General features: G+C 43.9%; 1 protein-coding gene across 2 annotated transcripts in view; it reads left to right on the top strand.

Moving 5' to 3' along the window:
- Nucleotides 1–12,783, top strand: part of PLEKHG2 (pleckstrin homology and RhoGEF domain containing G2) — a 718,440-nt gene that overhangs the window by 652,039 nt on the left and 53,618 nt on the right. For both annotated transcript variants that reach the window (XM_069644246.1, XM_069644245.1), the window contains one exon: nt 908–1,216. In XM_069644246.1, coding sequence (XP_069500347.1) covers nt 908–1,216 — 309 coding nt within the window. The remainder of the gene's footprint in view (nt 1–907; nt 1,217–12,783) is intronic.

Here is a 12,783-nt window from a genome sequence, read left to right as displayed (position 1 = left end):
AACTAAATATAATAAAGAAGTGGCTCATCAGACGTAGTATTGAGCAGTGAAGAAACCTACCATGGCATACATGTTCCCCTACATGTTTCGCTCAAAATAGAGCTTCATATGCAATTGGTATCAATAAAGGGGATGTATCCCCAAATCACTGTCCCACGAGTTGAGAATCATTAAATTCCATTCATTCCACGTGATCTTGCACACATGCTGACATAACTTCTAGTTCAGTCAAAGTAAACATCGTATTGAGGATGATTAACACTGGTGTTAAAATGAGAAGACACACGGTATGAGTGTCTTACATGCATGGTATAGTAAGGAGCAAATGAAGTGAACAAGTTATCCAGATTTCTGTTTTGTTTTTTTCTAAACTAGATGTTAGGCCAGCATTTAGGAGATCGTTCCAAATGAATGGAATGCGATTCCTCGAATCATGTACTGTGATTAGGAATAAATCCCATTTATTTATACTCTACTAACCTGAAAAAGCTCAAATTTGAGCGAAACGTTTGGAGGCCAAAACATATAGAACAATATTTTATCAATTTTTCTCACTATTCAATTCTTTGTCTGATTAAACTAGTCTTTTTAATGTGTGCACATATATTAAAATACCTGATGTAATTTATACTCCATGCTGAACACTACTTTCCTTTAATACTTATGTATTACTTCCAACCTAAGGATTCATTGCAGTTAAAGGTGAGGTGAAGGAAGTTACAAGAACTCCCACACCAATCCTAGTTGCAAGTCAAAGATGTTTCACGGCTTAACATTTAGATAGAAAGTCCAGTCTCGAATAAAAGGAAGTCTTTTAGGTTGCATGTTAGGAGCTCTTATGGCTCTTAGTGTGAAGGGAGTCTTGGAAGTCTGACTGGCGTCTCGTGCTTTGGTTTCCCATTGGCAGCACGCAGGAAGCGAGGGGGAGCTCTTTCCGACCTCCGAGTCCTTGAAGTCCTCAGGGAGTGTCTGCACATTGGCCTCCAGTGTGATCGAGGTGGACACAGCGACTGATGTGGAGGACTTCCACCCCTTGGACGAGCCAGATGACTCCTCCTTCTGCCTGACCGAGGAGCCCCTCTCCAGTAGCTTCTCCATCACCGAGGAGATCCTGGAGCTGCTGAACCAGAGGGGTCTGGTTGAGGTCAGTGAGGAAGCTGAGAGATCTCTGAAGGAGGAAGAGAGGGGTCTGAGCCAGGCCCTACAAACAAAGCAGGTACATAAGTGTCAAGAGTACACACAAAAGTCTATTCCTACAGCATTATTTAAAATGTTTTAGGTTTATTGAGGGGTCATGATCACTATGTCCACCCAACCAAACCTTTTGGACTACATACACCAATTTAGCAAAGAGGATACAAGGCCAAAACCCTGCACTAGTTCAACCCTTGGCTTGGAAGGGATACCTTTGTTTTTTTATGCATACATGGAACAGTTGTTTGGGTGCAAATTAGCTTCTCTGGTATGAATCTGTCAAAGGTTCTCTTGCATGTCATTGACCTGTCATTGAGTGATTGACCCAGACATCTGTAAATCTGTTGGTGTCAATTTAAAGGCACATCTGTACTCGGTCACCAGGCAGGAAAGTGGAGGTGACGATGCTTCACGGACAGGGTAGGATATATCACAACATGCTCTATAGTGTTTCTTGTGAATTCCTATATTTTTAGGGCCTGAATCCGAGAACTCAGTTTGTTTTTTATTTATAATGCGCGCCAGACCCAAGGGTACCGGGGCGCAGAAAATAGAAGAAGGCTTTCAGCTTAGTTACACAGTGGCATAAAGTGCAGAACAGGATATACAAAACATGAGATACAAGAAATGCAGGAAAAGGTATATACAGGAAGGCAAATGGTATGAAGTGACACAGTACAGGCAGTAAAGTCATTTACAATGCAGTTTCAGGCTATATAGAAGGCGAGATAACTAGGCTAATCTATTACTTGTTGTTATCCTTGAACCGATTGATAAGATTCTGTCTGAATTTGGTAAATGTTTGATTGGCTCTCAATGATGGTGGCAGAGAGTTCCAAAATTGTGCTGACCTGGAAGCTACAGCCCCCAATTGTGGATAGTATGAACCGTGGTACAAGGAGACAATTAGTATGTGGGTCTGCTTGATGATTTTCTGTTAAGTCTTTCTGTCAAGTAGCATGGTGCCCTATTATTTAGGCATTTGTGGATGAGTGAAGCCGTTTTCAATCAAATTTTGTCATGGGTGGTTGGCCAGTTGTGTTGTCTCCTAGCCTCAGAAATATGTTCTTTTCTTGCTATGCTTAGCGCAGCTCTAAGGGCATTGTTTTGAAGTTTCTGTATTCTCTTAATGATGTATTTGTTTGTGCCAATGTATAGGGCGTTACAGTAGTCCAATTTGGACAGGATAAGAGCTGTGGCCAGGATAATACAGCTGTTAGAAGATAGGAATTGTTAGCCAGCTCTGATTAGTTTACAAGTTATGGAGGAGGCCAGAGTATTTACTTGTTTGGTAAATGTAAGGGTGGCGTTGAGGTAAAAACCTAAAGTTTTTACTTCTTTAAAAATTTTAATGGGGTTCCCATCGATGGTGAGGATGAGTATTCAGGGCCTAGTCTTGTGAGGTGGGAAGTGGTGCCGAGGATGATGAGCTCTGTTTTATCATCCATGCCTGAACGATGCTGTAGATTCTATTTACCAAGGCCAAATCCTTATCATACTCCCCCGTAAGAGGATCTGAGTATCATCTGCATAATTAGTGTAGGTGATACAAAGATGGTCTAGATCATCAAAAAGGGGCTTGGTAAATATATTATACAAGGTCGGAGAGACACATGATCCCTGTGGCACCCCGCAAGTGATGGGGATGGGGTCTGCGGCTGCTGAGGGAGAGAAGAGACTCATAGTCCTGTTATTGAGGAACGATTGTATCCAGACTATGGCCTCCTTGGTAAAATGGGCTGCTGAATCCAAGTGGCTGCATAAGATCTCGTGGTCCACCAACTCAAATGCAGGTGAGAGGTCGAGGAGCAGGAGCAGAGCAAGTTTTCCATTATCTCTCAGTTCATCAATTTGGGCCTTGAGATCAATTAAAGCTGTTTTCGTGCCATGTTGTGGCCGGAAACCGGATTGGCAGGTTCCTAAAAGTTGGTTAAGTTCAAGGAACTTCTGGATTTGGATGTACACTACCTTATCTAAAATTTTTAGGAGGAATGGCACTGTTGTGATGGGCCTATAATAAGTAGCGATGGTGGGGTCTAGTGTTTGTTTCTTAAGAAGAGGGAGTACCCAGGACTCTTTAAGGTTGCATGGGATGGTTCCTGTTGAAAAGGAGGCGTTAATAAGTTTCGAAATGAAAGGTGCTAGATCTCTAGCCGAGTCCTTAATTAGTTGTGCTGGGCATTGGTCGCCTTGGCAATTTGAGGGTTTGAGCGAGAGAATGACATTCTCAACTTCAATGATAGAGACTTTGGAAAAGCTGAAGCGGTTTAGTTGTTTGGGAGGTGGCAGGGGAGTTTTGTTGAGTAGAGTCGAGGGTGTTAGGGATGCTTTCTTTAGTGCGATCTTATTCAGAAGATTGGAAGCTTTATTGACTAAAGCATGCTGAATATTGGAGCACCACGCTTTGTCTTTGAAACAGGTGTCTTGTACAGGAATTGGGGTTTCTAGTTCTTTTAATATTGTGAAAAGTTCTTTCCTACTAGAGTTTGCTTGCAGGATTCTGTTATTATAGGTTTCCTGTTTTGCCAAGAGAATATCTTTTTTGTATGGGGCTGATATGTTAATTAGGTTCATTTTGTTTTCAGCCGATGAAGTCATTTCCACGCTGTTTCACATTTTCTCTTATCTATTCTCAAGCTTTTCAAGTGCGGGGTGAACCAGGTGTTGAGGTGGCTTTTAGGATTGCTATTTCTCTGTTTTAATGGGGCAATATCGTCAAGTGCTGTGTTCATCACTTCGTTATATTCGTCAACTTATAATTTGGGATCCATATTGTCAGGTAGTGAGTTAAGATTAGGTAGGAATCAGGGAAGAGGTTTATTTAGGGTGATATTCTTTTTGTTTCTAGTTAGTGTAGGAGGTGAGGATAGGATCGACTTGGCGGTGGGCCTTTTGGTTGCTAGCATAAAAGACAGAAGGTGGTGGTCCATCCAAATTTGAGGGGTGATGGTCGTAATTGATGCGTTACAGTTGTGATCTGCCACCCAGTCGAGTATTCTCCCTATGTTGTGCATTGGTGCGTTCACTCTGAGTGTAACCGAGTTCTGCCAGGATGTTGCCGCAGTGGTTGCATGTTGGTCTTTGGGATCATTAAATCCCAGATTAAGATCCCCCAGCAATAAGGTTTGTGAGGTGCTTTTTAAGTTATCAGACAGAATGGTAGACATATCTTCATTGATGGTACGAATGGGACCAGGTGGTCTGTATATGAGGTGGACATTCAGAGTTTGGTGTCAACGATGGGTCATTTGACTGACAGGGATTTGCATGATTTGTTGTCTGGAGAAGGGGCTAATCTCATGGAGTTATTGGATTTAGCAATAATGGCTATGCCTCCTCCTCGTGACTCACGTCTGTCTGCCCTTAGAATGGTGTATTTGTCCAGGACTGCTAAGGTAAGGACAGGACCGGCTGCATCATGTAGCCAGGATTCGGTGATGGCTAGGAAGTCGTAGTTTTCAGCTACGATGAGGTTGGCTATCTCCGTGGCGTTCTCAACTAGTGATCTTGTATTTATTAAGGCTCCTTTGAGGTCAGGTACAGAGTTGTCCGGCAGGGGGGAGGTGGAGGAATGCTGGAGGTATTTCCAGTAGAGTGTACGTTAGAATGTGGTTTAGGATTTTGTAGGTTAGTCTGGATAAGGCCAAGTGATGTGTGGGGTGATGAGATATAAGGAGTAGTCTATTTTTGTATTTGTTCGTAGTCTGTTAGGTAAGATCAATCTCTGGTAGTCTAAGGTGGACACAGAGCTGGCTGGGGGTTCGAATAGTTTTGGTAATCGTGTACAAAGTCTGGCGTTTCTGTGAGCAATGTTACAGGGGTTGGTTAGGTTGGCTAGTTCCTGGGGAGGGTTTTGTTTACTTAAAGGTCTTTCATAAATCAACATAATGGGATTGGGTGCAATAGGTGCAGTGGTGAGGGATGTTGCCATAATAATAGGAATATGACGAGTAGGTGGTATACAGGTAGGTGGACTTGAATGACTAGTTGATACTCCTAGATTGAGGCGTATGCCTAAGGAGACTAAGTTTAACAAGATAGTGTACATAGTGCCTCAGTTCGAGCACAGTATGCTAGTCAAATGTGGGTTAATACATTTAAACACTATGGGCTAGTCAAGTGGTGGTTAAAATTATTAAGCACGGTATGCTAGTCAAGTCTAGGCTAGTACATTTAAGCATAGTAGGCCAGTTCAGTATGGGCTAATACATTGAGCACAGTAGGCCAGTTCACTATGGGCTAATACATTGAGCACAGTAGGCCAGTTCAGTATGGGCTAATACATTGAGCACAGTAGGCCAGTTCAGTATGGGCTAATACATTGAGCACAGCAGGCCTTTGACGTGACCTACGTGCTAATATGGTTATTGCCTGCACCAAGGAGCATTACGGTCTCTGACGTATCCCTCGGCCCTCCTTAGCGCCCTTGCTTCAATTGGACCCGCAAGTTGGACTTTCGGACGCAGAGGAGTCCATATTGGTCAGTGGCATGGGCAATAACACTTAAGCACTCAGAGAGCAAATGCATTTGTGCAACACGTGACACAATTATCTAAATGTTTTCTGATCCTTACGGACTGCTGGTCTCACGGTATTTAACTCTGTAACCTTGGTTGTAATTAAGGATCTTGGACATGGATCAGTTCCTCTCTTGACAGGTCAAGTTCCTTCATAGCTCACGAAAGCCGTTTTCCTACCTCAATTGAAAGCCATTTATGCGTCACCCCCTTGCCTCCAATTTCCAGCCTAACATTTAATTGCTGCACCCTTCAAAGCTTCTAGAGGGAGTGGTTGCTGCATTCTACAGTACCTACAGGCACTGAGACCGTGTTTTTTTTTTTTTTGCATTCTATTTGTCGAGTGGCCAATGTCAGCGTTGTCGGGTCACTCTTTTTATTAGATATTTCTGTGGGCTTCATCTACTCTTTGATTTCTCCACCGGGAGGATGTTTACGCCAGGATTCTGCAGTGGGTGGAATTGCATCTCACTGATTGTTGTCAACCCTTGCCACTACCGCCAAAGGGGACTTCTATGCACCAATTAACTTGTGCAGTACCACGTGGTTTGGCATTTTTTCCTTTCTTATTGAATTTCTATGTGGCCCCTCCTTGTCAGTCATTTGAGTTATGTGGGGAGAGGTTTGCTGCGTACACCACAACGCAAAGATGCAGCTTTGAATGTGTAGGAGACCAGATGGTACTAGCTGGTGTTGCAACTGCAAACATCAGGTCCTGTCTTCCTGCCATTGGCAGGTGAATGTGCCGCAGCCGACCAAAGATCAATGTCCCCAAGATCAAGAATGCATGGGCCATTTCAGATTAAACTAGTGACGCAATGGGGCTTTGTGGTAGCCTACCTGCTTACATTGTTTCCCCACACGTTTGGCATTACCCTGACCTACTCCCAGGACATGTTCTTCGCTTTTTCAGTGTTTCGCAACAGATGTGCATCCTGTCAGGGTGAAGAACAGCAACCTGGATGCTCTTTGCAAGCTGTAGTGGGCCGTTGACTCTTGGGTGCAGACCCGATTCCCTCTCACCAAGTACTGCGATGAAGAGTGCCTAGATGTCTTTTGCAAGCTGTAGTGGGTCCTTGACCCTTGGGTGCAGACCTGGTTCGCTCACAAGTACTGCAATGAAGAACTGCTTGGACGTGCTTTTCAAGCTGTAGTGGGTCATACAGACTTGGTTCACTAACCAGCCAAGTACTGTGTGGACTTTCCACTACCCTTCCAATTCTCTCTATTAGGGTGCGAGTGCCAGAGCCGCAATTGTGGCTTTAGTTTTCCTTTCTGTAGACTTAGTTTACTCTCCTACTAAGCCCTAGTACAAGACCATGTACGTTCTCACTTTCCTCCCACTGTGTCGGGGTCCCAGATCCTCTTTTCCCAGCCTTGCGACCATCTCCTTGAGCTTTCAGAGCCTTTTTGGTTACCTGCGTACCTTGTGGAATGGCATGCGCAAGTGCTGGCTCCCTCGAAGCAGTTGGGCTTGTTCGCGACAGCACTCCGATAGCTTTCTGGAGTTTGCTGTTCCCTGCGGCGGCTCTTCAGACTTTTTCTTCAGGGAGAGTGTGTTTCTGCACTCTCACAGTCCCCAGATCTATGGGGCGTCTGGAGTTTTGGGCTGTGTGGTCCACATGTCCTGGACTGGACCCTCTCTCCTTTCTCTTGCTTGTCCTGGTCAGCATCTGCCAGGACATCAGGCTCGTTCTGGCACTCGTGTTTCTCCAGGGTGGGCTTCATAGCTTGCAAGTCTTTCTTTGGTTTTTATCACTGTTTGTGAACCACTAGACTGCGGCTGCAATGGTTACTCTGTATTGCTCCGTATTCCTCCCTCGTCTCAGTACTAGATGAATGTTAATGTAATAACTCACTAAGACTCCTCCTCATTTTAGTACTCTCTATTTGGACTTCCTTAGAAAAGTACATGGGCTATGTGGGTAGTTTTGAAGAAGGAGGTGACGGAAAGGTGGGGTAAGTGTGGAAAGGGGTACAAGGATCATGTGCTTGGTGTGGGTATTGCGTTCTCCCGATGTGGTCGTTACTGGTGCCAAAGAGGGTTCCCCTCCCATGAGATCCACCCGCTGATTACTACCCCCAGGGGGACTATCGGGTAGTGGCCTCACCACCCTGGCCTCATGAGAAGGGGTTCCACCTGCTGTACTACCCCCAGGGGGACTATCGGGTAGTGGCCTCACCACCCTGGCCTCATGAGAAGGGGCTCCCCATTCAGAAGCAATGACAACACCATGGGATTCGTCGCAATTCTGAACAGCTTTGTTATTTTGTAATTATTGATGGGTAGAATGGATATTGAGATCTCGGCACCTTGATGCTTCTTTCGAGGTGATTTGTTGCGAATATATACCTTAGCATTTAATTTACCGCTCTGAACTAGAGCCTACCAATATGTGGCATTCACAAGCTTCAGCCTGGGATTTGCCTGATATCAGAAGGGCACTGCTATACTAGATAATAAAACTGCTGCATTTGTAGCACCCATCATCTTTATGTGGCTTTTGGACATGCAGCTAAATGCTAGCAACCCGTACACTTTGTATATTAATCGAGAAACCATTAATGGGTATTCAGAGAGTGCCGCTACACGTGGAATCACATGATCAGAGTTTATTGGGAATGTATAGCTCCGGGAAACATGTGAAGCATCTCTCTGGTGTGCCGCTGCACACGCATTGTTAAAGTATTAATGTCTGAAATCAGTCACCTGACAGGCAGTCTAAATGGGCCAGTATTGTTATGGGTTGGAATTAAAACTGCATTTAACGCTTGACCCCACTTCCTAGGAAGCCACATCTTGCTACTCCATTCAGGGCTTGACAGGGTAATGCTACAAAGGAAAGGGTAAGTTACCTTTTACATTTGAGTGTGTGTTGTAGACGCACGTGCCTTTAGAGGTGGTGGAAGCCAGAGGAGCCAAACCAGATACAAGCAGAGGTGACTGGCTTTGCTCTGTCATACATGACCCGAGCTTGCAGAAGACTCATGTGTGTCGTCCTACCTCCCACCAGTCCATACAGGTTGTCCAAATATGGCACAGCAAGATGAAATAATTTTCCCTGGATCCCACACTTTATTTGAGAGTTGAAGCCAGGATTTAAACCCAGTCTGCATTTTAGACATTTGATCACACATATTCTCAGTTCTAGGAAATAGAAATATGTGCAGACCTATGGCATTAAAGAGCAGAAATAATGTCCTGTTCTAGAGATAAGTTGAAAAGTACTCAAATAAGATTATATGATCGCAGCCTTGTTTTCACCATCCAAAATGGAAGACGAGTAACAAAATACAAAGTAATATCAACCTAAAAAAAGTATCCTCTAGGTTTTGCAACTGTACTTTCAAGACTGAAAGACACAACAATTAAACTGAGTAACATCACCAACTTTGTGGCATTGTTTGGCACAGCCTTGCCGTTTCTATTATACATGATGTGAAGAAAATGAGAAGTTCCCTCGTTTGTGTCAACATAGCAGACATCATGGAACTAAACCTAGACGGAGGGTTTAATTTAGTGATGGGTTGCCATGGTTTTGCACAGATGGAATAGCTGACTGGAGCTGGGGCGAGCAGGGAGCGCTTTAATGTATCCAATCATTTTTCATCAGACATCAGACTTATTTGGAACTCTTGTTCCCCAGACATTGACCCCTTCCCTACCACATCTGCTGCCCTGTACCGAAATGCTGAACCATTTAAATGGGCTTCTGATACTTTTACGAGGCACCGCTTGCCACATACCATTTCACAATTTGTATTATTTTTGTTTCCTGGGGCAGGCAGGTGGGGCTTGCCTCGGGTTTTCGGATGCCAGTGTCTTGAAACCGGAGTCACACCTGAGCCAGAAAGTATGAGCAGGTGGCCAGAGCTATGACCAGCGTGCCCTCCTCTGTCTCAACCCAAAAAGAACCCCAAAATTTGAGCAAATGGTGCCAAGGTCCAGTGAGCGGATCTCTTGCAAGGTGTTGCATTGAGGAGCGATGTGACAGTGCTCTGGTTACTTACGTGCCCTCAGGGCCATGTCGGGGAGGCTCTTTTCCGAAACCTTGAACCTACATCTGGACTAGCTCCCAGGCGGTCGGATTATGCAAAGCATGTGAATCCATGACCATACATGAAGTTGCAGATGTGGTGTTACAGGAAAGAAACATTTGATCTTCGGACATTTCCAGAGACGTAATGACTCTTGACAAAGAAAATGAAAGCAACAAAGGAAATCAATGAACAATATTTTAGGAAAGGGCAGTGTATTTATATGATTACAATCAGGCAAGGGCCAATATCTAGTACTGTTAGCATAATCTCTGTGTTATGGATCTGAATAACCTACTCCTGTTCTATGGCTCTTAATTTTGCATCTCTTATGGAGACCTCAATCCAGAGAGGACGTTGCGCATCCTTGCACGGACCACCATCTCAACCCTTAGCTGTGGAGCCACTGTCGGCATGTAGCTGTAGCTGGGGCAAACCACTCCATACAGGTTCATCTCCTCGGGAGAGTTCAGGGCCCCTACTTAACCTTTATGTAAATCCTGCCTTGTTTAATCCCAATAGTGCAGGTCTTTGAGGGGATAAAACGCCCATCATAACATGCTCCTACTATCGAGATGCATAAACACCCCCGCACCCCTGAGGATTCACAGTCCTAGACACGTGCTCCCCATGCGCACGCTCTTCCACCCTCTAGCCCATGGGCACTTTCCAGTGGGCAACAACGGTACATGAAAGAATGAAGTGCAAGAAGAACCCTCTCCCAGGGACTTTTGGCTAATCCTCTGCACCCTACAAGCCCGGGGCGTCCTGACCTCGGCTTCTAGATTCCTGGACGGAATCCTAGCCATATTGATATGCCCGATGGCTTAGCTTTAGCAGACATGCTGTGTATTCACACAAATGCACACACATACACACATGAACATACACAACTCTCTCTATGCACGCTGTACATATGAAATCATCTTTATTCTGTTTGTATTGAATGCTTCTGTGAAGGAGGCTAGGCAGAAGAGGTTACCTTTTCACCTAAAAATACACAACTTCTATTTTGTCGCCTAGTTATCCACGGGCTAATCGCCTCCTTTCTGATTTCCATTGTTGGCTAAACATTTAAATACTACAAAGTTTAGGCAGATCGCTTGAAGTTCAATGCTTTTCATATGTTGACAATTGTAGATATGGGTTTTATGAAAGAGGGGAATTAGCCTTGCCTTATGTGGACATCTGTACATAGTGGAAGCGCTTAATGCCTCGGTGGATGGTTCAGGGGCAACACTTGGAAGCAAGACGACGTGGAGCAACAAAAGTTCGATCCCCGGGTCTGCGCTTAGAAACCTCTGGGTATTAAGCGTGTTATAAATACCCAATTACAGTAACTCTCCTAAGAGGTAAAACAAGAGTGTGAAAAGGTTTGCTCTGCTCTCCTGGTTGGTCAACACCATTGAACACCACCTTAGTGCTTCATAATGAAGCTTAAACCTAATATGGTGGTTTGAGGACCGGTCCGTGTTCCCATAATCACGTGGTTCCATTTCTGATTTTCTTAGCATCCGCAAGCTTGTTTTCAATAATATCTTGTCCTGGTTAGGAGAGTCCTATCAAGAGATTGAAAAGGAGTTTTAGGCCATGGCCACGATCAAATGCCATGGTGCATATTATTACTTTCCTTGTGAGAGATGCCTTTAGATTGCTCTAGAGTTCGTTTAAAGAAATGAAATCCATAGGTATGGGGTTTAGTCTGTTGAATAGACACCAATATCTGCCAAGAGTAGTTTCTTAACCCTGTAATTTTTAGAAATCTTTCCTACTTAAAACAAATAATGTATAGTCGCACAAAAGTTCAATTCAAGCACACTCCTCTTGGCAACCTCTTTTTTCAAAGTCTGCGTCCACCCTTTTACTCCAGTATCCTTATCCATCATTACCTTTCCCCAGGCCCATCCTTTGCTCCATCAGGATACTTATCTCCTAAACCTGGCCCCTGGATTGCAATTGGATGTTGCATTTTATTATTTTATTTACCTCTGTGGATGTTACCTCACATGTTAGTGTTCCTTTCTACATGCTTATATTTACTTTAGATGACAGCAACTCTTAGTAATTTGTTTAATAGCTTATTTTTTAGACATCATGGCTGCTTTCTCGATGTATAAAAAGGGAGCTGCCTCTCCAGCCGCTGAATCTTAGTGATGACTCTTTTATACCAGCATTTCAAGCATGTGTTCAGTGCAGGTGACCATTCAGCCCAGTTGCATTCCTAATTGACCGGAAATCGGGTTTGAGTAATTGCCTAATTTATTAAGCGATGGAGGCCTTTCCTTCCCTGTAAAAGTGTTTTGGTTTTCTGCTACTGAGCGTTGTCTTTGTGTAATCATTAAACCTGTTTAGTGGCGATTTCGCCATCTTTTGGACCTCCTTGGTCAGGGTTCTCGACCAATCAGACCAGTGCCATATATGTCATGTATATTACATAATGCCCTGATAAACGTTCTCCTGTAGCCTGAAGTGTTCTTTTCTTTTAATTATCCACCCTCATCTTTCGTGGACTTGGAGATTTTAGCTTTAGCAGACAGAGTTCCACTTTCCTGTCTAAACACTCTTTGTAACTTTCACCATCATGACATTTGAATGACATTCAAGGAGGTTGATGATCTCCAATTCCTTATCAACATTCTGCTACCATTGTAGCGTAGTAAACAACAAGAGTTGTAATGTTTGTGTGTGAGTGAACCCATACAAATAACCAACTTGTTTTGATGGAACATTGTATGTTATGTGCTTTGTCCCTTGAGTAAAAAATGTACTTATAATTTGTTTTTGGAGAATGTTTTCCATTACTGAATATTTTGATCTAGGCAATTTATTTATCACATATCTATAGAAACAAGTGTTGGGAAAGAGGCATCTTGACCCGTCAAGAGCAAGACTGGCACATTGGGATTCAGATGAGGTCTTGGGATAAAATGATGCTCCCATTAAAAAGCCATCCAATTAATCGGCTGCATTAGCTACCTCCCATACTCGAGAAATCAACACATTTCCTGCTCAGTTGATAGACTGTGCTGGCTTC

Source organism: Ambystoma mexicanum, chromosome 2p (genome assembly GCF_040938575.1).
Source record: "Ambystoma mexicanum isolate Mex_15411 chromosome 2p, UKY_AmexF1_1, whole genome shotgun sequence".
In the NCBI taxonomy this organism is placed as follows: Eukaryota; Metazoa; Chordata; class Amphibia; order Caudata; family Ambystomatidae; genus Ambystoma; species Ambystoma mexicanum.
The sequence above is the reverse complement of the archived record's forward strand: the minus strand, read 5'-3'. Positions and strand labels throughout refer to the sequence as shown.